At 49.8% G+C, this 26,049-nt stretch overlaps 1 protein-coding gene across 1 annotated transcript; it reads left to right on the forward strand.

The window, feature by feature from the left end:
• The first annotated feature begins 2,566 nt into the window (after positions 1 to 2,566).
• LOC133262706 (uncharacterized) lies at positions 2,567 to 3,619 on the forward strand. Its single transcript, XM_061442129.1, has 3 exons — positions 2,567 to 2,860; positions 2,974 to 3,322; positions 3,461 to 3,619. The coding sequence occupies exons 1-3, from the start codon at positions 2,618 to 2,620 to the stop codon at positions 3,565 to 3,567; spliced, it is 699 nt and encodes a 232-aa protein (XP_061298113.1). The 5' UTR covers positions 2,567 to 2,617; the 3' UTR covers positions 3,568 to 3,619.
• Positions 3,620 to 26,049: the final 22,430 nt, after the last annotated feature.

A 26,049-nucleotide genomic window follows, 5' to 3' on the forward strand; every position in this document is an offset into this window, starting at 1 on the left:
CTCTTTCTCCTTTTCCTCCTTCTCCTTCTCTTTCTCCTTCTCCTCCTTCTCCTTCTCTTTCTCCTTTTCCTCCTTCTCCTTCTCTTTCTCCTTCTCCTCCTTCTCCTTCTCTCTTTCCCCTTCTCCTCTTTCTCTTTCTCTTTTCTTTCCTCCTTTGGGTTCTTCACCTTTTGTTCCTGTTCTTTCTCCCTCCCCAGAACCTGCACCTGACCAGGAAGAGACACTTCAGCTCCCGCCCCGCTGAGGAGCTCCTGGGCCATCTCCTGGGCCATCTCCTGGGCCACCTCCTCCTCTTCTGCTTTGCCGAGGACGGGACAAGCTCCCCAGCCCTGGGTGCTCTTCGCAGCCTCCATCAGTACCTCCTGGAGCAGGAAGGTACCAGAGGCCGTGATGGGCTCCCCCCGACCCCTCCCATTGACTCTCCTGTATCCCATTGACACCCCTGTGTCCCATTGACTCCCCTGTGTCCCATTGACTCCCCTGCATCCCATTGACTCCCCTGTGTCCCATTGACTCCCCTGCGTCCCATTGACTCCCCTGTGCCCCATTGACTCCCCTGCGTCCCATTGACTCCCCTGTGTCCCATTGACTCTCCTGTGTCTCATTCACTCTCCTGTATCCCATTGACTCCCCTGTGTCCCATTGACTCCCCTGTGTCCCATTGACTCCCCTGCGTCCCATTGACTCCCCTGTGTCCCATTGACTCTCCTGTGTCTCATTCACTCTCCTGTATCCCATTGACTCCCCTGTGTCCCATTGACTCCCCTGCGTCCCATTGACTCTCCTGTGTCTCATTCACTCCCCTGTGTCCCATTGACTCTCCTGTATCCCATTGGCTCTCCTGTGTCCCACTGACTCTTGCGTATCCCATTGACTCCCCTCTGTCCCATTGACTCTCCCGTCTCCCACTGGCTCTCCTGTACTCCATTCACTCTCCTGTGTCCCATTGATTCCCCTCTGTCCCATTTACTCTCCTGTATCCCATTGACTCCCCTCTGTCCCATTGACTCTCCTGTGTCCCCCTTGCTCTTCAGAAAGGCCAAAGCCAGAGCATGAAGTGGAAAAGCTCAGATGGGATGAAGAAACCAGCCCCCGAGACCTCACCATGGTAATGGAGCTTCCCCCATTGCTTGACCCTTTGGTGGGATGCTTCCCCAAGCACGGGCAACGCCGCTCCCATGCTCCCAACCTTCCTCCATAGAGGTTTGCAGGCTCCCTTTATCCATGGGAGAGGACGGACATGGTCTGCGTGGTCATCAAGGCCATGAAGGACTCGAGCATCTTCGACAGCAGGGTGGCAGAGGACATCCTGGAGCTGGTCATGAGCGACCTCGACTCCTGGTTGGCGGAGGTGGGTGCCCCATGGCTGTGTGCCCATCCCCTTCGGTCCTTCCTCCTCCATCCTAAACCTAGGAGGGCTCTTGGGTACCAAGATGCAGCAGAGAGGGGTGGGGAATCCGGTCCCAGCACCATCCTCGCCCCTGCTCCCGCTTCCAGATGCCGAGTGTCGTGAGGAGCATCCGCGATTGCCTGCGGATTAGCAGCGGGAAAGCGACGTGGGACAGGATGGACATGCTCCTCACCCTGATGGCCATCAAGCACCCGAGGGCATTGACGATCAGCATGGTCCTCAACGTGCCCTTGAGATACAGGTACCAGCCTTGAGGGCTTGGTCCTTATGGCCACCAGGCCCAAGGACCCATGGCAATGGATGATCTTAAGGCCCTTTCTATGATGCTGAAGAGCAGGTGTCTGCATCCCACCCCATAGCGTTGGGGCTGGAATTGGAGGATCTTAAGGTCCTTTCCACGATGCTGAGGATCAGGTCCGTCCATCCAGACCCATGGCGTAGGGTCTGGAACTGGAAGATCTTAAGGCCCTTTCCATGATGCTATGATACCCCTGAGGAGCAGGTCCCCCCATGCCACCCCATGGCATTGGAGTTTTAATTGGATGAACTTGAGGCCCTTTCCATGATGCTATGACATCCCTGAGGAGCGGGTCCCTGCATCCCACCCCATGGGGAGCACCACCACTAACCCCCATAGGGCATCCCATGGGATGCACAGACCACGCTGACTCAGTGCTCTGCCTTCCAGCGCTGACGCGGACATCTGGGAGGTGTTCTTGACCATATCCAAGACTTCAGAGGCCCTACAAGAGCTGCTGGGGATGCTCCAGGACACCCGGGAAACCTCCATCCCCAACTTGGTTGTGAGTCCCAAAGGGCCCTGATGAGTCCCATGAGCCCTGCAGGCTCATGGGGTCTCAATGCCTGTGTTTGCCTTAGACCATGGCCTCCGGTGCTGGTGGTGCTGAGGGAGCTGAGGACCCCCAGAACCTGGTGACAGCGGCCGTGCTGCTGGAAAGACTCTTGGAGCTCTCAAAGAAACGTGTCTTGGTGAGCGGGTCATGGCCATGGGGCAGGACACAACCATGGAGAGCCCTCTTGGCTATGGGGCAGGGCATGGGCATGGGGGGCCCTCTTGACCATGGCTCATGGGGAGCCCTCTTGGCCAAGGGGAAAGGCATGGGCATAGGGAACCCTTTGGCCATGGTTCATGGGGAGCCCTCTTGGCCATGGGGCAGGGCATGGCCATAGGGACCCCTCTTGGCCATGACCTTGGTGACCATAGCCTTGGGTCAAGGCTTCCCCAGAAGGAGCCCCCACCTCTTCCTGCAGGCAAGGAAACTGCAGCGACTGCTGCCCCACATGGTGCGCTGGCTCTGGGACGCTGAGGACGAGCTCAGGATAAAGGCCCTGATGATCCTACGGAACGTGATGGGTCGCCTCCCGCGTGAGGAGGCCAGCCCCATTGCCGTGGGGCTGGTGCAGGACCTCTGGCCCCTCTTTGATGGAGTAAGGGCTGTGTGGGACCCCTGCGGTGATTTGGAGCTCGCATGGGGATGGCTCCAGGGCTTCACATCCCATCAGGATCTGCCCAAGTGCCCCCTTTTCCTCCTTCCCTTCAGGGATGCAGCCGGCTCCGGGAGCTCTCCATCCGCCTGTTCCGGGTCCTGCTGCAGTCGGTGCTTGGCGGTGACAGGAGGAGGATGAGGAGCAAAATCTGGGATCTGCTGCTCCCGCTCTTCTTCCGCATGAGCGACCAAAGCTGCAGCGTGGCCGAGGTACAAACACCCTTCCCCCCACCTCGGGTATCCCACATTCCCGAGGGTGGGATCATCCCCAAGGTGCCATCTCCCATCCCATCCTGTGCAGGCTTCCTGGGAAGCTCTCCTTGCTGCGGCGACGCTCCTGGGATGGGAAGAGCTTCGGCGCCTATTGGACACGAGGCAGACGTGGAGGGTTGCAGAGTGCTTGGTATGGGTCCTGCATCCGTCCCTATTCCCCTTGGAACCCCTTGGACCGCTCTGCTCATTCCACATGCGGATGGGAAAGGGAGCGTTGGGACTGCTCCGGCCAATGGGGGCCTTCCATAGCATCCCATTCCTTCTGCAGCTGGAGCGGAGCAGGAAGAGGGCTCAGGGATACCTGGACCAGAGCCTGCGGTACCTGCAGGATGCTCAGGTCTCCTTGCAAGAGGCAGCCGTCAGGTTCATTGGTGAGTCCCTGCGGTCCCCAACCCGGTTCCCACTGCTGCATCCCTGATGGATCCCGATGGATGCTGACGGATCCCAATGGATCCCTGTGTGCCCAGGATTGGCTGCACGGCCCCTAAGAGGGAAAAGCCCAAGGAAGCTGGAGCAGATCTGCAGAGGTGAGGAGGGAGCAGGGGCTGGGGGGATGCTGGAGGTTACGGAGGGGCTCATCCCGGTCTCTTTGGATCACAGCCCTGGAAGCGCTGCTGGATGAGGATGATCCCGGCCTCCGTTCCCTGACAGCACAGACCCTGCTCATCCTCAGGAAAGCACCGGAGCGGCGGAGCCTGGGATACTGCCTGCGGGTGCTCTCCTGCTGCGGATGCGCAGTTATCGTTTAGGGGAAAGGATGGCGGAGACAAACCTGGACCAAGGAGCTCCGGAGACCAAAGGGCATCGTCTCCGCTGTCCCATTCCCTCCCCTCCATCTCCGATAGCATCCAGGCAGCACGCACTCCAAACCTGACTCCCCGTTATCCCGCAATGAAGTTGCAGTGATTCCTTCTGGGCTTCCCTGCTTCCATGGATCAGCAAAAGGGGTGCCGCTGTGGAAGGAAACGGTGTTCCCAAGGGAATTTGGTCCATTATAGCGCTAAAAGTCACTCAGCAGCACTGCAGTCTCCCCCCCCCAGCTTCCATTGAGGGCACCCGGGTACCCCGGTGCAGTCCTCCTTGCTCCGCCTCTTGGTACCGCCCACTGGACAAAGCCACGCCCCCAAGCGGGCCCAGACAATCAGAGCCGGCCCCATCCGGCTTGGCCACGCCCCTCCTGTGGGTGGTCTCATCGGGCACAAAAGGAGGGAGGGCACCAACCCTACCCAAAATGGGGGACACACCCCCAAAATGGGATCCCAGCACCCCAAAATGGGGTAGACCCCAACACCCAAAATGGCTTGGACCCCCCCAGCCCCTCAAAATGGTTGCGACCCCGCTTTTCTACCCCTCCGTTATGGAACAAACCACTGTGGGGAAGGGGGGGACAGCAGTTCTATTCCTATCAGCATCACAACGGGGGGCGGGATAATTAAATAAGATCATGGGGACATATAAAATAATAGGCACAATGGCGGAGGGATTATTTTGGGGCGGGCAATGGGGGGTCACAGTGAGGCCCCTCCCCCTCCCCCCCCGTGGAGAAAATGGGTGGAATAAGGTAAGACTTGGGGTTGGAAAGGCACCATTTATACAAATATAGTGATTTATAAAGGGGGGGGGGGGGGAAGGGGGGGTTAAACCCATTGATTTCCACTAGGAAATAATTTAGGGGGAGAAAGTGCTGGAAGAGCCTAATTATTAATTGGCATATTATTATGATTATTAAGGATTTGGCCTCAAAATGAGGGGCTGGGAGGGGCTCCTGCAACCCCTTACTGTCTTGAATGCTATCGTCCCATTCCGCCCACCCCCTCCCCAGGGATATGGGGGAGACAAAGGAGATGTATGGGGGTCGCGGGAGACCTATAAGGAAGCCTCAGCCCTATAGAAGACCTCAGCCCCATAGAGAAAGCTTGAACCCCCTAGCGAAAGCTCAGCCTATAGGGAACGCCTGAATCCCATAGGGAAGCCCCCAGCCCCATAGAGATGGATATTCTCAGTCCCCTGTAGAGGTTTGTGGCCCCATAAGAGCTGGTCCTCAGCCCCATAGAGATACTCTACCCCCTTATAGCCCTCTGCCCTATAGGGAAGGTGCTCAGTGCCATATGGATGCATATATGGTCCCATAGAGTTGCATTTGATCCCATACAGAGGCCCCATGTCATATATGGAAACCCATGGCCCCATATGGAAGCTCATGGCCCCATGTGGAAGCCCTCAACCCAACACAGATGCTCGTGGTCCCATCTGGAGGCCCCATGTCACATATGAAGTTCATAGTCCCATACGGAGGCCCTTGCTCCTATATGCTCATATAGAGGCCCATAGCTACATATGGAGTTCCTCAGCCCTAAGCCCTAGATGGATGCTTGTGGTCCCATATGGAGGTCCCATGTTGTATATGGATACTCCTAGCCCCATATGGATGCTCCTAGCCTCATATAGAGGCCCTCAATCCCATATGGATGCTTGTGGTCTCATATGGAGGCCCCTGGTCTGATACGGATGCTGCTGGTCCCATGTTGTATATGGTTGCTGCTCGTAGGACCATATAGAGTCCCTCAGCCCCATATAGAGGCCCTCAGCCCTAGATGGATGCGGGTGGTCCCGTGTGGAAGCCCCATGTCCTATATGGATGTTCCTAACTCCGTAAGGATGCTCCTAACCCCATGTGGATACCCTTGGTCGCATACAGACCCCTTCAGCCCCATATGGTGGTCCATAGGAGGACACAGCATCCCCTATACGAGTCCCACGAAGAATCTCCTGTGGCTCCATCCACTCCAGGAACTGGAGATGTCAAGTGTCCCTTATGGAATCCCAGTGCCTCCCTATGGAATCCCAGTGCTCCCTATGGAATCCCAGTGTCCAAGGGGGGGGCCTGTGTTCTATGTGGGGGTCACAGCTCCTATTTGTCCACAGTACCAGAGAAGATCCAAGATGCTTAGTGTCCCTTACGGAACCGCAGCGTCCCCATATGGAATCACAGCATTCCCTATGGAATCCCGACATTCCAATGAGGGTCACAGCTCCTCTTTGTCAATGGTGCCAGAGAAGACACAAGATCCTCAGTGTCCCTTATGGAACTGCAGCTTCTCCCTATGGAATGGCGCATTCCCTATGGAATGACTGTGTTCCCTATGGAATGCCATTGGCCTTGGGGGGGGGGATCACAGCTCCTCCGATGGGATACAGGGTCAGACCCCCAAAACAGACCCCAAATGGCTCCAAAACAGCCCCAAACCACCACCAAAACACCACAAAACCATCTCAAAAGCACCCCAAAAAACCCCAACACCACCTTCTCTTGATTCTCCTACGGGATACACGGTCAGAGGCCCAAAACATACCATAAACACCCCAAAAACACACTAAAACACCCCAAAACAAACTTATCCTTCTTCTCCTACAGGATACAGGTTCAGAAGCCAAAACAGCTCCAAAACCGCCCAAAACATCCAAACAACACCCCCAAACTGAGACAAAGGGGGGGCACAAAGTGGAATATAGAAATCTTTAGAATCACTTTTAAGTAATGTTAAGTTTGATGGTTTTGTACCAGTAGCAATGGAAAATTACTGAGGTGCGTGACACAGAGAGAAAAAGATCCCATAGAGTGCAGCTGGAGAACACACTGAGAATTCTCACAAGAGAAATCCTTACAGTTGTGACACAGTTTAAGAAAAACAGTCCAGAAGAACAGGACACAGGATAAGGAGTATCTGGAACCGCAGGAGCCCAGGATGGGCTGCAGTTAAACCACCTGAGCAGTGGGAGGATGGGAGGATTGCTCCGTCTCTGGTGCTAACGAACCAATTAAGCTGGTCTGAGCATCTACTGCGCGTGCTTCAAGGGCTGCCAGAAGTGATGGAGATCGTTGGAGGAAGCAAACGACCCCCAGAGACCACCCCCACAGTTCTGTCTGCATGCGGGGAACTCTCTGGAAAAGGATGTTCATGGAGAGCCGTTATGGCTCCGGCCAGGAGGGGACTACAACTCCCATCATGCCACGCGGCACCCAGAGAGCCCCGTCATGGCGTCGCCCAGCCTGGACTACAACTCCCATGATGCAGTGCGACACCCATACAGCACCATTAAGGCGCCGCCCGGCTTGGACTACAACTCCCGTCGTGCCGCGCGGCGCTCCCAGCGCGCCAATTTCGCCCATCATGGCGGAGCTGGAGCTCCCCTCCGATCCCGACCTGCGCAGGTTGGAGCCCGCGGGACCCCCCAGTGGGGGCTTTTGGGGTCCTGGGGGGGTTGGGGTGCTCCTGACCCCCTCTCTTTGTCTCCCCCCCACCTCCAGGCTGTGCACGGGGCCCTGTGCCCCCATCCGGGAGTACATCATGGGCCACGTGCGGCACCCGCGGTGAGGGGGGCACCCCAACATCTGGGGGGGAGGAACTGCAACATCTGGAGGGACCCCAAACCTCGGATCGGTCCCTAAAATACATGGGGGGGGGGTGTGTTCCTGTAGGAATGTGAAGAAGATCAAAGGGAACCTGCTGTGGTATCCGCTGCACCCCAAAGGGGGGGGGGACACCCAAGCTCATTGGGGAGCCTCCAAAAGCCCTCAGGACCCCCCCAAACCCCTTTGCCTGTTAGGACACCCCCAAAATTCCATTGGGATCCCAACAACTCCCCAGCACCCCCCAATTCGCCCAGGAACCCCCAGTTCCCTCCCATGATCCGCCCCGACCACCCCAACCCTTCCTTTAACCCCCCCCAGGTTTCCTCCTTAACTCGGGGCTCAGGTACCAGCACCTCAAGGAGATTCAGGTTTGGGGGGCGGGGTGGGGAGCGTTAGAGGGTTTTGGGGGGGCTCTGTGGGGTTTTGGGGGATCCCACAGGGACCAAAACACACCTCTGCACCCCAAAACCATCCCCCCTGCATCCAAAGACACCCCGTCTGCACTCCAAAACCATCCCCCCTGCACCTCAAAACAACCCCCTGCATCCCAAAACGCCACCCCCGCACCCCAAAACCATGCCCCTGCACACCAAAACACAACCCCTGCACCCTAAAACCACCCCCATGCATCCCAGAAGCCCCACGGCACCCCAAAACAACCCCCCTGCACCCCAAAACAACCCCCTGCACCCCAAAAGCACCCACTGTGCACCCGAAATCTACCCCCACTGCACCCCAAAACAACCCCCTGCACCCCAAAAGCACCCACTGTGCACCCCAAAACAACCCCCCTCTGCACCCCAAAACCACCCTATGGATTCCCCCATGCACCCAAAACCCTCTCAAGGACCCCCCCCCGAATACATCCTCCCCACTCCTGAACCCCAGAACCCTTTAGGGACCCCCTCTATACTTTAAACCCCCCTGGGTTTCCTTCTGAAGTGGGTGCTGGGCTCATAGGGGTCCTTAAAGCCCCCCCCCAACTCTCCCTAAACCCAGTACTGACACCTTTCGGAGTGCCCCCCCCCAACCTCCATGGTCCCTGCAGCCCTTTTGTGGTCCCCAAAATGGGATCTGGACCCCTGTGGGCCCCCCAAACTCCCCTCAACGTTTGGCTTTGGGGCCCCCCTTGCAACCAGGTTGATGCTGGAGGCTACGGGGCTCTCGGGGGCTCGGGGGGCCCAGATCCAGCAGGGCCCAGAGCTACGGGGCAGCCCCATGGACTCCCCAGAAACTGCCCTGGGGCCACTGAGGAGGCAGCTGCAGGAGGGGAAGCAGCGGCTGGTGGGTGCCAACGGGGGAATATGGGGATTTGGGGGGGTCCTGATGGGCTTGGGGGGGTCTGGGAAGTGGAATTTGATGGTTATGGGGAGGAGTTGGGGTCCCTAAAGGGCCCCAGCGCCACTTTTTGGGAGGGATGAGGGATATGTGGGGGTCCTGGAGGGGGATTTTGAGTCTATAGGGGATGACATGGGGGAGTTTGGGGCTTTAGGGGGAATTTTGGGGGTGCTGGGAGGGGGATCTGGGGGTTGTGGATGGGTTTGGGGTTAAGGGAGAGGCTTGTGGGGAAATATGGGGCGATATTTAAGGTGTTTGGGGGTCTTGGGGGGTATTTGGGTCCCTCCCATGGCTTTGGGGTCCCTCATTTCCTTGTGTCCCCCCCTCCATCCCTTCCAGTCCCGTCGCTGGATCCAGCTCCGGGCTCTGGGCGCATCCAATGGGAAGCTCCAGGCGCAGCTGCGCCCCCTGCAGGCCCAGGTGAGCAAAGACGGGGAGATAGAGGGAGGGGCGGGGGGGGGCGTGTCCTCACCCCTTTGGCCACGCCCCTTTCAGGGCGGGGGCTGCTGGAAGCGCTGAGCATGCTGGACTAAAAGGACACAAATTAAGTAGGCCCCACATTAATAACATGTAAATAAGGAAGTAACGTGTAAATAAGGTCAGCCGTACATGAAGTGCGTGTGGATAAAGCAGGTCCTACGCTAATTGCATGTAAATAAGGGGGGGGTAACGATGGTGGGATGAGAAATGGGGAGGGATGGAGAGAGAGGGGGAGAAATGGCAGGAATGTGGGGAATGGGGGTGAGAAAAAGGGGGAGGGGGAATGGGGGGCATAAGGGGGGGAGGGGAGAAAATGGGTATGCGGTGGGGGAGGGGAAGAGGGGACAAATGAGGGGGAGGGGCGAGGAAAGGCCCCATATTCAGCCCCATGGGCCGTAGCCTGGCAACGCGCAGGAAGCGGTACGCGGAGACCCCGTTGCTAGGCAACAGAGGCAACAAACCCGGAAGTGCGGAGAGCATCGCGGAACGGGGATGGGGAAAGGCCGAAACACGTGGGGGAGAGGAGGCCTCGATTTCCTGTGAAATCTTCATTTATTGGTTAAGTTTCCTTTTTATACATTCTTAAGGTGACCCCTCCCGCCTCCCCTCCCCCCCTCCCCTGCGCTATTTACATCGGTGTCAATAAGGCTTCGGATAGACCCCCCCCCATCCCCCCCTTTATCCTCCCCTCTCCCATCCGGGGTATAAAGAGGGGGGGAGGTGCCACCCCCCAACACCCCCGGGTGGGGGATGGGAGGTTGTGTCCATTGGGTACCCTCCCCCACCCCCCTCGTTTTGGGGTGCTGGGGGGGAGGTGAGGCCCATCGCCCCCCTCCCCCACAGACAGCTCATCAACAGGCACTTAATGATCCCCCCCCCACCTTCCCCACCCCCGTTTTTGGTTACATGAAGCCCCGAGGGAGGGGAGGGCTCTCCTCTGCACCGGTTACTGCAGGGCTCTCCCTCCTTAAAGAGCCCACGCTCAGCGTGGGGGCCCCGTCACAATGGGCAAATCCACCGCGACCGCCACGGCTTTGGGATGGCGGCAGCATCGTGCCCATGGCCACTGGGCACCCAGGGGTGCTCCGGGAGTGGCTGCGGGGGGACCAGCCTCTGCCCAGCCGGCTCGGGGAGGTCCCTCACGGGCTGCTCTTCCTCAGTGCCTTTGGTCCGGAGGTGGAGCATGCGAGGGGTCACAGCTCAACGTGGGCCATGGAACAGGGCGTCACGGCCACCTACGAGGAGTGGAGAGGGACCGACGTTGGCACAGCAGAGAATCATGGAATCCCAGAGTGGGCTGGAAGGGACCTTAAAGCTCAGCCAGCTCCAACCCCCAAAGGCACGGGCAGGGACACCTTCCACTAGAGCAGCTTGCTCCACGGCCCTGTGTCTCTGTGCACTCCCAGGGCATCCTGGGGATACCCCTAGAGAATCCCAGAGAATGCCTGCAGCACCTCCAGAGCACCCCATGGACCCAGTCAGAGCTCATGCATCACAATGACCTTGGGGACATGGAGACCACAGGGGTGGCTGATTCTGGAACTCCCCGTGTTCAGGTGTGTGAGGTCACAGAACCCCACGGAACCCTCCAGCAGAGGCACCGGGAGACGACAGCTGCCCCACGGAACACAAGCTACCGGTGGAGGAGGCAAGAGCAGCTCCTCTGGTGGTTCCCCTCTTGGTGTCTCGGAGCCGGTGCCGCCTGTGGACAGGGGAGCGTGGAAGGAGGTGGGTGGCGATGGCGATCTTGGGGTGCTGTAGGAGTTGCCAGAACACCTCAAGAGACTTCCCCAGAGTGGCTGCTTTGGACTCGCTGTGTGAGTTGGGCTGGCTGAGCCGGCAGCGGAGCGCTGCGGCTGCCGAGGGATGATCCTGGGATCTGCCCTCATTTCTTGTGGGGAGAGCAAGGGCCTGTGGGGATGGGCCAAGGGGGAAGGATTTTAACGTGACAGAGAGGGGAGATTGAGATGAGATCTTAGAAGTTGTTCCCTGTGAGGGTGGTGGGACAGTGGCACAGGGTGCCCAGAGACGCTGTGGCTGCCCCATGGCTGGGAGTGTTCAAGACAGAGCTGAAAATACCCTGACTCTTTCCTTGGTACATGATTGAGTTGCAGGTTTTATTCCATTTTTGGCTAAATCTGAACTATTTATGGAAGTTTCTAGCCTATTTTAAGCTTTTCCTAGCTGTTTCTTAACTGGTTTAGGCTGTTTTGAACCCTTTTTTCCCCAATTCTAAAACTTTTTGAACCATTTTGACCTTTTCCAAAATTTTTGTCCATTTCTTACTAATTTCTTGCCATTTCTAACCCATTTTTGCTCTTTCCTGACTCAGTTTGAGCCATTTTTGGCCATTCCTAATCCAGTGTTGCCAATTTCTAACCCATTTTAAGTCTGGCTATTTCTAAAACAAATATGGCCATTTCTGTCCTAATTTTGGCCATTTCTTACCAGTTTTAAGCTTTTTTTTTGGCTATTTCTTGTCCATTCTTGCCTGCTTGTCCCCTGTTTGAAGCATTTTTTACCTCTTCTAAACAATTGATGACCGTTTCTATCTTATTTTTGCACATGTCTTACCAGTTTTAAGCCATTTTGGGCAATTCCTAAAGAATTCATGGCCATTTCTAGCCTGGTTTCAGCTTTTCTTAGCTATTTCTTAACTGGCTTGAGCTATTTCTAACCTTTTTTTTTGCCCAGTTCTAACTCTTTTTAAGCCATTATGCCCATTTCCAAACTGTTCTTGTCCTGTACTTACCAATTTCTTTCTACCCCTTTTTTTGGCCTTCCCTAACTTGGTTTAACCCATTTTTGGCCCTTTCTGACCCACTTTAAGTTTTTTTTGGCTATTTCTAAACAATGGCTGGTCATTCTCACCTTATTTTTGCCCATTTCTTACCTGGTTTATGCCATTTTTGGCTAATGCTTCACTTTTTTTATGGGCATTTCTAGCCTGGTTTAAGCTTTTCTTAGCTCTATCTAAACTGGCTTGAGCTATTTCTAACCCTTTTTGGTCAATTCTAACTCTTTTTAAGTCATTTTGGCCATTCCCAATCCATTTCTGTCCAGTTCTTACCAATTTTTTTCTGTTCCTAACTCAGTTTCTGCCCTTTCCTGACTTGGTTTAAACCATTTCTGGCCCTTTCTAACCCATTTTAAGTCTGTTTTGGCTATTTCTAAACAATTGCTGGTCATTCTTATTTTTGCCAATTTCTTACCCGTTTTATGCCATTTTTGACTAAGTCTGAACAGTTTCTTGCCATTTCTAGTTTGGTTTAAGCTTTTCGTAGCTATTTCTAAACTGGTTTAGACTATTTCTAACCCTTTTTTGCCCACTTCTATCTCTTTTTAAGTGGTTTTGGCCATTTCCAAACCATTTCTGTCCATTTCTTACTAATTTCCTGTCATTTCTAACCTGTTTTTGCCCTTTCCTCACTTGGTTTAAACCATTTTTGGCTTTTTCTAACCCACTTTAAATCTTTTTTTTTTTTGCTATTTCTAAGCAACTGCTGGTCATTCTTATTTTTGGCCATTTCTTGCAGGTTTTTTTCCATTTTTGGCTAAATCTGAATTATTTATGGAAGTTTCTAGCCTGGTTTAAGCTTTTCTTACCTATTTTTAAACCGGCTTGAGCTATTTCTAACCCTTTTTTTGTGCAGTACTGATTCTTTTTAAGCCATTTTGGCCATTCCCAAACCCTTTCTGTCCAGTTCTTACCAATTTCTTTTTCTAACCTGGTTTTGCCGTTTCCTGACTTGGTTTAAACCATTTTGGCTTTTTCTAACTCATTTTAATTCTTTTTTGGTTATTTCTAAACAATTGCTGGTCATTCTTATCTATTTTTTCCTATTTCTTAGTAATTTTATGCATTGTTGACTAAGTCTGAACTGTTTCTTGCCATTTCCAGCCTGGTTTAACATTTTCCTAGCTATTTCTAAACTGGCTTGAGCTATTTCTAACCCTTTTTTGTGCAATTCTAACTCTTCTTAAGTCATTTTGGCCATTTCCAAACCATTTTTGTCCTGTTCTTACCAATGGATTTCTGTTTCTAACCCAATTTTGCCCTTTCCTCACTTAGTTTAAACCATTTTTGGCTCTTTCTAACACATTTTAAGTCTCTTTTGGCTATTTCTAAACAATTGCAGGTCATTCTTGTCTTATTTTTGCCCATTTCTTGCAGGTTTTATTCCATTTTTGGCTAAATCTGAACTATTTATGGAAGTTTCTAGAGTGGTTTAAACTTTTCTTACCTATTTCTGAACTGGCTTGAGCTATATCTATCCCTTTTTTTGGGCAATACTGACTCTTTTTAAGCCATTTCGGCCATTCCAAGACCATTTCTCAACATTTCTTACCAATTTATTTCTATTTCTAACCCGTTTTTGCCCTTTCCTGACTTGGTTTAAACCATTTTTGGCTTTTTCTAACCCACTTTAAATCTTTTTTTTTTGGCTATTTCTAAGCAATTGCTGGTCGTTCTTATCTATTTTTGCTCATTTCTTGCAGGTTTTATTCCATTTTTGGCTAAATCTGAACTATTTATGGAAGTTTCTAGCCTGGTTTAAGCTTTTCTTACCTATTTTTAAACTGGCTTGAGCTATTTCTAACCCTTTTTTTGTGCAGTACTGATTCTTTTTAAGCCATTTTGGCCATTCCCAAACCCTTTCTGTCCAGTTCTTACCAATTTCTTTCTATTTCTAACCTGGGTTTCCCCTTTCCTGACTTGGTTTAAACCATTTTTGGCCCTTTCTAACTCATTTTAATTCTTTCTTTTGCTATTTCTAAAGAATTGCTGGACATTCTTATCTATTTTTGCCTATTTCTTAGTAATTTTATGCATTGTTGACTAAGTCTGAACAGTTTCTTGCCATTTCTAGTTTGGTTTAACCTTTTCCTAGCTATTTCTAAACATGCGTGAGCTATTTCTAACCCTTTTTTGTGCAATTCTAACTCTTCTTAAGTCATTTTGGCCATTTCCAAACCATTTTTGTCCTGTTCTTACCAATTGATTTCTGTTTCTAAAACATTTTTACCCTTTTCTAACCTGGTTTAAACCATTTTTGGCTCTTTCTGACCCTGTTTTTTTTGGCTATTTCTAAGCAATTGCTGGTCATTCTTGTCTTATTTTTGGCCATTTCTTGCAGGTTTTATTCCATTTTTGGCTAAATCTGAACTATTTATGGAAATTTCTAGATTGGTTTAAGGTTTTCTTACCTATTTCTAAACTGGCTTGAGCTATTTCTAGCCCTTTCTTGCCCAATTCTAACTCTTCTTAAGTCATTTTGGCCATTTCCAAACCACTTTTGTCCATTTCTTACTAATTTCCTGTCATTTCTAACCCATTTTTGCCCTTTCCTCACTTGGCTTAAACCATTTTTGGCCCTTTCTAAACCATTGTAAGTCTTTTTTGACTATTTCTAAACAATTGCTGGTCATTCTTATCTTATTTTTGCCCATTTTTTCTTGCAGGTTTTATTCCATTTTTGGCTAAATGTGAACTATTTATGGAAGTTTCTAGCCTGGTTTAAGCTTGTCCTACCTATTTCTAAACTGGCTTGAGCTATTTCTGACCCTTTTTTGGTGCAATACTGACTCTTTTTAAGCCATTTTGCCCAATCCCAAACCATTTTTCTCCATTTCTTACAAATTTCTATTTCTAACCCGTTTTGGCCCTTTCCTGACTTGGTTTAAACCATTTTTGCTTCTTTATAACCCATTTTAAATCTTTTTTTGGCTATTTCTAAACAATTGCTGGTCATTCTTATCTTATTTTTGCCTATTTCTTAGTAATTTTATGCATTGTTGACTATGTCTGAACTGTTTCTTGCCATTTTCAGCCTGGTTTAACCTTTTCCTAGCTATTTCTAAACTGGCTTGAGCTATTTCTTTCTGACCCTTTAAAGGGTTTTTTTTGCTCTTTCTAAACAATTTTTTTCCCATTTCTTGCCCATTTGAAGCCATTTTTGGCAATTTCTGAACTATTTATGGAAGTTTCTAGCCTGGTTTAAGCTTTTCTTACCTATTTCTGAGCTTTCATGAGCTATATCTAACCCTTTTTTTTGCGCAATACTGACTCTTTTTAAGCAGTTTTGGCCATTCCCAAACCCTTTCTGTCCAGTTCTTACCAATTTCTTTCTATTTCTAACCTTATTTTGCCCTTTCCTCACTTGATTTAAACCATTTTTGGCCCTTTCTAACCCATTTTAAGTCTTTTTTGGCTCTTTCTAAACAATTGCTGGTCATTCTTATCTTATTTTTGCCTATTTCTTGCCCATTTGAAGCCATTTTTGGCAATTTCTGAACTATTTATGGAAGTTTCTAACCTGGTTTGAGCTTTTCTTACTTATTTCTAAACTGGCTTGAGCTATATCTAACCCTTTTTTTTGTGCAATGCTGACTCTTTTTAAGACATTTTGGCCATTTTCAAACCATTTTTCAACATTTCTTACCAATTTATTTCTGTTTCTAACCCGTTTTGGCCCTTTCCCTACTTGGTTTAACCCATTTTTGCTTCTTTATAACCCATTTTAAATCTTTTTTTGGCTATTTGTAAGCAATTGCTGGTCATTCTTGTCTTATTTTTGGCCATTTCTTGCAGGTTTTCTTCCATTTTTGTCAATTTCTGAACTATTTATGGAAGTTTCTAGCCTGGGTTAAGCTTTTCTTCCCTATTTCTAAACTGGCTTGAGCTATTTCTAACCCTTTTTTTGTGGAATACTGACTCTTTTTAAGCCATTTTGGCCATTCCCAAACCCTTTCTGTCCAGGTCTTACCAATTTCTTTCTATTTCTAACCTGGTTTTGCCCTTTCCTCACATAGTTTAAACCATTTTTGGCCCTTTCTAACCCATTTTAAGTCTTTTTTGGCTATTTCTAAACAATTGCTGGTCATTCTTATCTTATTTTTGCCAATGTCTTACCAGTTTTATGCCATTTTTGACTAAGTCTGAACAGTGTCTTGCCATTTCTAGTTTGGTTTAAGCTTTTCGTAGCTATTTCTAAACTGGTTTAGACTATTTCTAACCCTTTTTTGCCCACTTCTATCTCTTCTTAAGTCGTTTTGGCCATTTCCAAACCATTTTTGTCCATTTCCTACTAATTTCCTGTCATTTCTAACCCATTTTTGCCCTTTCCTGACTTGGTTTAAACCATTTTTGGCTTTTTCTAACCCATTTTAAATCTTTTTTGTGGCTATTTCTAAGCAACTGCTGGTCATTCTTGTCTTATTTTTGGCCATTTCTTGCAGGTTTTATTCCATTTTTGGCTAACTCTGAATTATTTATGGAAGTTTCTAGCCTGGTTTAAGCTTTTCTTACCTATTTCTAAACTGGCTTGAGCTATATCTAACCCTTTTTTGCGCAATACTGACTCTTTTTAAGCCATTTTGGCCATTCCCAAACTCTTTCTGTACAGTTCTTACCAATTTCTTTTCTGTTCGTAACTCAGTTTTTGCCCCTGTCTGACTTGGTTTAAACCATTTTTGGCCCTTTCTAAACCATTTTAAGTCTTTTTTGGCTATTTCTAAGCAATTGCTGGTCATTCTTATGTTATTTTTGCCCATTTCTTGCCAGTTTTAAGCCATTTTATGTCAATTTCTGAACTATTTATGGAAGTTTCTAGCCTGGTTTAAGCTTTTCTTAGCTATTTCTAAACTGGCTTGAGCTATTTCTAACCCTTTTTTCTGCGCAATACTGACTTTTTAAGCCATTTTGGCCATTCCCAAACCCTTTCTGTCCAGGTCTTACCAATTTCTTTCCATTTCTAACCTGGTTTTGCCCTTTCCTGACTTGGTTTAAACCATTTTTGGCCCTTTCTAACCCATTTTAAGTCTTTTTTGGCTATTTCTAAACAATTGCTGGTCGTTCTTATTTTTGCCAATTTCTTACCATTTTTATGAATTTTTGACTAAGTCTGAACAGTGTCTTGCCATTTCTAGTTTGGTTTAATCTTTTCGTAGCTATTTCTAAACTGGTTTAGACTAGTTCTAACCCATTTTTGCCATTTGTGAAAAGAAAAGGTGCTCAGTTGATTTTGGGTGGTTGTTTATTCATATCTCCTTTAATATTTCAAAACCAGCCATAAGGAGCTGACAGATTACATGCTTTATGAAATACCAAAGTAATTATTTAGACTTTCATGCTTCTTTGTGCAGATGTGAAAGAATAAATACCCATAAAGTCTCAGAAGTGACAGTTATCCTGGGCTGAGTCGTGGTAGCGATGTGGTTTTCTCCCCTGACCTGTCCCAGATAACTGGAACTATAGATGCTTGTCACTCCAGGCAATGTATTGTTCCCTCTGGTTTGTGCTCTGTGGAGAGATGAGGTTATTGTGCAGCCCTGAAACTCTTGGGCTTCAACCTTTGGGGTCCCACTCAACCTGACATGAGATTCAAACAGCTTGTTTCTTAACATGCCCTGGAGAATGTTACTAAATCACAGAATCACGCAGTGCTTTGGGTTAGAAGGGACTTTAAAGCTTACCTAGTTCCGCCCCACCTACCTTCCACTAGCCCAGGCTGCTTGAAGCTGGTTGCTGTGTTAGTAGAACAAGTCCACCTGGTTCCTGGTGTGGTGTTTTATTTATTTATTTAAGTATATTTTCTGTCTTAAATCTCAAACTGAAAGGTCAGAGTCCGATGGGAAGCGGGGTAAAAAGCAGAATTACAGGAATGCAGGAATTAACGTGTGGACACTTGTGTCAGTTTTAAGCTCAGCAGGTCTGTGGCTGAACTGTGCCACAGCGTTTAAACTGTGATGCTTGGATCTAAATGGTTGTAATTCCTTGTCTTGAAACGGGGAGAATGTGAGGTCGAGGAAGGAGGTGTTGGAATGAGCTTGACTCAAGAGAACGCTGGGAGGAAGGAGGAGGGTGGGAAGTGAGAGATGATAACCCCAGCTCTGAGAGAAGCGCTCACAAATCAAGGTGAGGTTCTGCAAAGAGCAGATGGTGGCCCAGGCTTTGAAGTCTTAGTGGTGGCCTTTTAGCAAGCCAAGTGAGAGACGGTGTTCTTTGTTAGAGGTACTGCTGTGGACCCTCAGTCATGGCAGGCTCTGAGCAGGGGCAGGAGAGGGCTTAGGCAGGGGCCGTTGGTACCTGCTCATTTCAGGGAGGAACCTGCAGCTGGGTAATACACCCGAGTGTAATGCACTCTGAGTGTGGTGAGTGTATCAGAGTTCAAAGGGTTTCATGTAGCTGCTAAGCAGCTTGGGAGATGTTATGGTTTAAACCCAGTCAGGCAACTTGTTCACTCACTCCCAGTGAGTGGTGCCGAGCTGACAACAGTTGAGGGCCGTGTCCCCCCCCCCCCACCGGGGCTCTCCCCTTCCCCGCTCCCGGAGGAATGGGGAGGAGGATCGAAAGGGTGCAACTCGTACGGGTTGAGACAAGAGCAGTCCAGCAACCGATGTACAACACAAATCACCACCGTTACTATCAACTACAACAACGATAAGGGAAAATAACAAGGGAAGAGAATACGATACCACCGGCCAAGAAACGAGTTCCACCCGGAAGCCTGTGTCCTTCCTGGTGACTCCCAGTTACCCCCCACCCCGGCCATGACGTGCTGTGGTATGGAATACCTCCCTGGCTAGCCCGGGTCAGGCGCCCCGTCCTTGCTTCCTCACAGCTTCCCCTCCTCCCTGGCAGAGCATGAGCCTCACAAAGTCCTTGGTCAGGGTAAACATCACTTAGCAACAACCGAAAACATCGGCTTCACCAACACTGTTCCCAGGCTGGAAGTCAAAACACAGCACTGCACCAGCTACCACAAAGGAAAAAACATGACTGCTACTGCTGAACCCAGGACATTATCCACCCCTTATTCCATACCATTCACGTCGTGCTCAGATCCCACATGTTCAATACACCATCGCTCTCCCACGTATCTACATCCATATACATACAGACCAAGAGGAAAAGATCATTTTCTTAGTGCATGGACCAATCCCTATAATGCTGCCGAGTCCATTCGGTCCATGATGTTCAAAGTTCATTCTGTGTTGGGATGAGATGGCTGGAGGGAAGTCAGGGCCAGTCGCTGGTGACCTGGAGACATCTAGTTGATGGGCTATAAAAGCATTACACAGCAGGCAACAGCATACAATTGTGTTCACTGGCTGTTTTCCCCTAAAATCAAATCCCCTTGAGGTATACATCGGACTTCCCCATCTTCCCGCATTACCCACCAAGTATATCCAGGTCCCTGAGCAAAAGCAATCCCACGAGTGGGTTTGCCTTTACCTGAAGCAGGAATAACCCAGACTGTCTTCCCCAGCAAATTCTTCATATGCACCACGGGAACTTTGTCCCCCTCTACAATATGTAAAAGTTCTGACTGGGCTGGGCCAGCCCTGTTGGCAGATCCTCTGGTGTTGACCAACCAGGTGGCCTTTGGTAAATGTGTATCCCAATGCTTGAAAGTTCCCCCACCCATCGCTCTCAGTGTAGTTTTTAACAGCCCATTGTACCGTTCGATTTTCCCAGAGGCTGGTGCATGGTAGGGGATGTGATATACCCACTCAATGCCATGCTCTTTGGCCCAAATATCTATAAGGTTATTCCGGAAATGAGTCCCATTGTCTGACTCAATTCTCTCTGGGGTGCCGTGTCGCCACAAAATCCGTTTCTCAAGGCCCAGGATGGTGTTCCGGGCAGTGGCATGGGGCACAGCGTATGTTTCCAGCCACCCGGTGGTTGCTTCCACCATGGTAAGCACATGGCGCTTGCCTTGGCGGGTTGGTGGCAGTGTGATATAGTCAATCTGCCAGGCCTCCCCATATTTATACTTCAACCATCGTCCTCCATACCAAAGAGGCTTTAACCGCTTGGCTTGTTTAATTGCAGCACATGTTTCACACTCATGAATAACCTGGGCAATAGTGTCCATTGTTAAGTCCACCCCTTGGTCACGGGCCCATCTATATGCTGCATCTCTGCCCTGATGGCCTGAAGTGTCATGGGCCCACCGGGCCAGAAATAATTCACCTTTATGTTGCCAATCTAAGTCCATCTGAGCCACTTCAATCTTAGCCGCATTATCCACTTGTTGGTTGTTCTGGTGTTCCTCAGTGGCCCGACTCTTGGGTACATGGGCATCTACATGACGTACCTTCACCACCAGGTTCTGCACCCGGGCAGCAATATCTTTCCACAGTGCAGCAGCCCAGATGGGTTTACCTCTGCGTTGCCAGTTGCTCTGCTTCCATTGCTTCAACCACCCCCACAGGGCATTTGCCACCATCCATGAGTCAGTATAGAGATAAAGTACTGGCCACTTTTCTCGTTCAGCAATGTCCAGGGCCAGCTGGATGGCTTTCACCTCGGCAAATTGACTCGATTCACCCTCTCCTTCAGCAGTTTCTGCAACTTGTCGTCCAGGACTCCATACAGCTGCCTTCCATCTCCGATGCTTTCCCACAATACGGCAAGAGCCATCAGTAAACAAGGCATACTGCTTTTCACTTTCTGACAGTTTATTATATGGTGGGGCCTCTTCAGCACGCACCACCTCCTCCTCTGGTGACATTCCGAAATCTTTGCCCTCTGGCCAGTCCATGATGACTTCTAGAATGCCTGGACGACTGGGATTTCCTATTCGAGTTCGTTGTGTAATTAGTGCAGCCCATTTACTCCATGTAGCATCAGTTGCATGATGTGTAGAGGAGACCCTGCCTTTGAACATCCAGCCCAGCACGGGCAGCCGGGGTGCCAGGAGGAGCTGTGCTTCAGTGCCAATCACTTCTGAAGCAGCTCGAACCCCTTCATAGACTGCCAGTATCTCTTTCTCAGTTGGGGTATAGCTGGCCTCAGATCCTTTGTATCCCTGACTCCAAAAGCCGAGGGGTCGACCTCGAGTCTCCCCTGGAGCTTTCTGCCAGAGGCTCCAGGTAGGACCGTTCTCCCCAGCTGCAGTGTACAGCACATTTTTTACATCTGGCCCGGTCCGGACTGGTCCAAGGGCTACTGCATGAACTATCTCGCGTTTAATTTGCTCAAAGGCTTGTTGCTGCTCAGGGCCCCATTTAAAATCATTCTTCTTCCGGGTCACATGATAGAGAGGGCTTACAATCGAACTGTAATTTGGGATGTGCATTCTCGAGAACCCCACTGCACCCAAGAAAGCTTGCGTTTCTTTCTTATTAGTTGGTGGAGACATTGCTGTTATCTTGTTGATCACATCTGTGGGGATCTGTCTACGTCCATCTTGCCATTTTATTCCCCAAAATTGAATCTCCTGTGCAGGTCCCTTGACCTTACTCCGTTTTATGGCAAAACCGGCTTTCAGCAGGATTTGGATTATTTTCCTCCCTTTCTCAAAGACTTCTTCCGCTGTATCGCCCCACACAATAATGTCATCAATGTATTGCAGGTGTTCTGGAGCTTGCCCCTGTTCCAGTGCAGTCTGGATCAGTCCGTGGCAAATGGTAGGGCTGTGTTTCCACCCCTGGGGCAGTCGGTTCCAAGTGAACTGGACACCCCTCCAAGTAAAAGCAAACTGTGGCCTGCACTCTGCTGCCAAAGGAATTGGGAAAAATGCATTGGCAATATCAATCGTGGCATACAACTTGGCTGCCTTTGACTCTAGTTCATAGTGAAGTTCTAGCATGTCCGGTACGGCAGCACTCAATGGTGGTGTGACTTCATTCAGGCCACGATAGTCTACTGTTAGTCTCCATTCTCCATTAGACTTTCGCACTGGCCATATGGGGCTATTGAAGGGTGAGCGGGTCCTGCTGATCACCCCCTGACTCTCCAGTCTGCGGATCAACTGATGGATGGGAATCAGGGAGTCTCGGTTGGTGCGATATTGCCGCCGGTGCACTGTTGTGGTCGCAATTGGCACTTGTTGTTCTTCAACTTTCAGCAACCCCACAGCAGAGGGATCTTCTGAGAGACCAGGCAAGGTGGACAGCTGCTCAATTTCCTCAGTCTCCAAAGCAGCAATACCAAAAGCCCACCAGTACCCTTTTGGGTCTTTGAAGTACCCTCTCTTGAGGTAGTCTATGCCGAGGATGCATGGAGCCTCTGGACCAGTCACAATAGGGTGCTTTTGCCATTCCCTCCCAGTCAGGCTGATTTCAGCCTCCAGCACAGTCAACTCTTGGGATCCTCCTGTTACTCCAGAAATATAGATGGATTCCACCCCTTGACAGCTTGATGGCATCAGGGTACACTGTGCACCGGTATCTACTAGAGCCTTATACTTCTGTGGGACTGATGTGCCAGGCCATCTGATCCACACAGTCCAGTAAATCCGATTGTCCCCTACCTCCACCTGGCTGGAGGCAGGGCCCCTCTAATGGTCGTCACAGCATTGGACACTTAAGTCGTGGTGAAAGGGATTATTCTTCATTATCACAGGAGCTGGAGTAAAATCAGCTCTTCCACTCCATCTGGGAAACTGCTCACCAGAGACTGAAGCCGTAGCTCTCATGGGACGATCAGTCTTGGCCCTTGCTTCCCTCTTCAGTTCACTCACCCGTTCCTCCAAAGCTGAAGTAGGTTTTCCATCCCACTTTGTCATGTCTTCTCCGTGATCCAGCAGGTAAAACCATAGGGTACCCCGTGGCGTATATACCTTCTGTATCTCCTCTCTTGAACAATAGGACGCCTTTTGTTAATAGCTGAGACGTGTGTTGGTACACGTGAGGAGCTGGATAAATCAGATAGATCGTCCCTCAATTGTTTGAGGTCCTGGGACAGTTTTTTCACAGCTGAGATGATGGAAGGGGTGAGATTGTCTTCGAACTCTCGGAGTTTATGAACCACTTCATCCACTGTTAGTGGTACTATGTCATTCCAGGTCACTGTTGCCAATGAATGGGCATATGATGACGGTGCATTCTGTGTAAGTTTTCGCCACATGGGTTGTGTACATTCAACTTCATCTGGATCTATAGGTGTATCCCCGTTATTCGGCTTGATGTGATAGATCATCTCTACGATGGCTGATTCCCTCAGAGACTGGATGCCTTTGTCTATAGTAGTCCACTTGGCCGAACGACTCGTAACATCGTCCTTGTACGGAAACCTTTCTTTCACAGCTGCCAAGAGCCTCCTCCAAAGGCTGAGGGACTTTTTCTCTCTTGCAATTGCTTTGTCAATTCCCCCTTCTCTAGCAAGTGATCCCAGCTGCTTGGCTTCTGTACCTTCTAGTTCGTGACCATCGGCCCCATTGTCCCAGCATCGGAGTAACCAGGTGATGATGTGCTCCCCTGGTTGACGGGTAAAATCTTTTCGCATATTCCGCAGCTCGGTTGAGGTCCGAGGTCGAGAAGTTACCTCTTCTTCTTCTTCTTCGTCATGTGATGATGACTCCTGATCAGATTCTGGACCGGGTGGTGAATTCATTGGTTCTTCATCTCGCTTCACCCTTTTTGCCTCCTTTTTGCTTGTTCTCTTGCGTACAGGGGCAACTGATATTGGTACGAATTGGTCCTCTGGTTTGGCTGCAGTGATTATCACTGTGGTTTGAGTAGCGACTGTACTTGTTGCTGGGGGTGGTGTAGCTACCGTGCTTGGAGCTGGGGTAACCGCGCTGTCTGTTGCAGTTGAAGTTTGAGCAGCTGCTGTACTTGCCGCTGGGGTAGCTGTGCTGTTCATTGCAGCCAAAGTTTGAGTAGCGACTGTCGCTTTGCCCTCAGATCCGCCGACATTCTTTTCCTTTTGAAGGTGCTGGATAGTGTTGAACAAGGCCCTGTAAGCATAGGCCAAACCCCAGCACGTTGCCGTGATTTGTCCATCTCTGGTATGGCCAGAATGACCACACACCTCATTTAAGTGTTTTACTAATTCTTCTGGATTTTGCAGTTGTTCGGTAGTGAAATTCCAAAATACTGGAGGGGCCCACTGACCTAGATACTTGCCCATACTATCCCACACACCCTGCCACTCATGGCTGTCCAGCCTCAGGGAAAATCTCTCGGTCCTCCTACATTGTCGTTTGACCCCAGACAAGACCCAAACCTGACTCTGCTTAACTCTTGAAATCAGTAGTGGGCAAAACACACTCTGTATGCGTGTTAGCATGGTGATTCCCATCACCATCAGCAAACAAGTCTCAACAGCATTAAAAGGCCATTCAAAAAATTCAAAACTCTCAAATGTAAATGGTCTGGGGGGACGACTAGGAGGGTAAAAGGATGTCTCCTTCACAGGTTGAGCACCTGAGAAGGAGAAAAAAGATGTGTAATTGCTAAGCACCTCCATCATATACCTCCCAAAGTATAAAGGTGGTGACCACACTGGGAACATAAGCCAGATCAGTTTCATGATCAATGATTCTATTGTATTACAAGTCATTACCATAAAGTACAATGGGATAGAAACCTTAGCCCAAGCCCCACACTTGAAAAACACTAATACAGCCAATACCGGATGGACGTAAGATACGATATACTGAAACTGTGAGATCAAGAGGAAAAACCTTGAGAGCCAATAAATCAGCATTGTGACGAGTGACTATCAATCCAGTCAGATCTGTTCTTATCTCAACCCCTCGTGCCCCACGTTGGGCGCCGAAAAGAACTGTCGTGGTTTAAACCCAGTCAGGTAACTTGTTCACTCACTCCCAGTGAGTGGTGCCGAGCTGACAACAATCAAGGTCCGTGTCCGTCTCCCCCCCCCCCTGCACCGGGGCTCTCCCCTTCCCCGCTCCCGGAGGAACGGGGAGGAGGATCGAGAGAGTGCAACTCCTACGGGTTGAGACAAGAACAGTCCAGCAACAAATCACCACCGCTACTATCAGCTAAAACAATGATAAGGGAAAATAACAAGGGAAGAGAATATGATACCACCGGCCAAGAAAGCAAGTTCCACCCGGAAGCCCCCTGTCCTTCCGGGTAACTCCCAGTTACCCCCCACCCCGGGCATGACGTGCTGTGGTATGGAATACCTCCCCGGCTAGCCCGGGTCAGGCGCCCCGTCTCTGCTTCCTCACAGCCTCCCCTCCTCCCTGGCAGAGCATGAGCCTCACAGAGTCCTTGGTCAGGGTAAACATCACTTAGCAACAACCGAAAACATCGGCTTCACCAACACTGTTCTCAAACTAGAAGTCAAAACACAGCACTGCACCAGTTAACACAAAGGAAAAAAAAAACAAAACATGACTGCTACTGCTGAACCCAGGACAAGCTTTGACCAATTTATTGTTTTAGGCATAGCATTCTGCACTCAAACAATCACCCAATCTTGATACCTTCGCAAATTCCTCATTCCCCTTGCCGTGTTATAATCCCACATTGGATCTTCTGTAGGGAAATTTTGATCTACATTTCCTTCAACCAGTCCCTGTCGTATATCCTCCCGAACCCTTTCTCTTGCAGCCCGCAACACCATTTCCTTTTCTGTTGAATCCATAAGGGTGTCTAAAAGCACCTGGATGTCATCCCAGTCTGGATTCTGGGTTTTAATGATCATTTTCATTACACGGGCTACCCTATCAGGATTCTCTCTGTATGTTCCCTGCTGATTGTTTCCAGATAACCAAATCCCCAGGAGAAAAGGGCACTTTAACATACACAGGTCCTTCTGTTCCAACTCCCTGTCTTAAAGGTGCAAGCACTGCACTAGGTGCCTAAGACGCCTGAGTCTGCACTTTCTTTTTCCATTCTCCCCTCTGACGAGTTCG

This window comes from Pezoporus flaviventris, unplaced genomic scaffold (genome assembly GCF_033815535.1).
Source record: "Pezoporus flaviventris isolate CSIRO_AGI_PZ_B2104156 unplaced genomic scaffold, CSIRO_AGI_Pfla_v1 ptg000214l, whole genome shotgun sequence".
Lineage (NCBI taxonomy): Eukaryota > Metazoa > Chordata > Aves > Psittaciformes > Psittacidae > Pezoporus > Pezoporus flaviventris.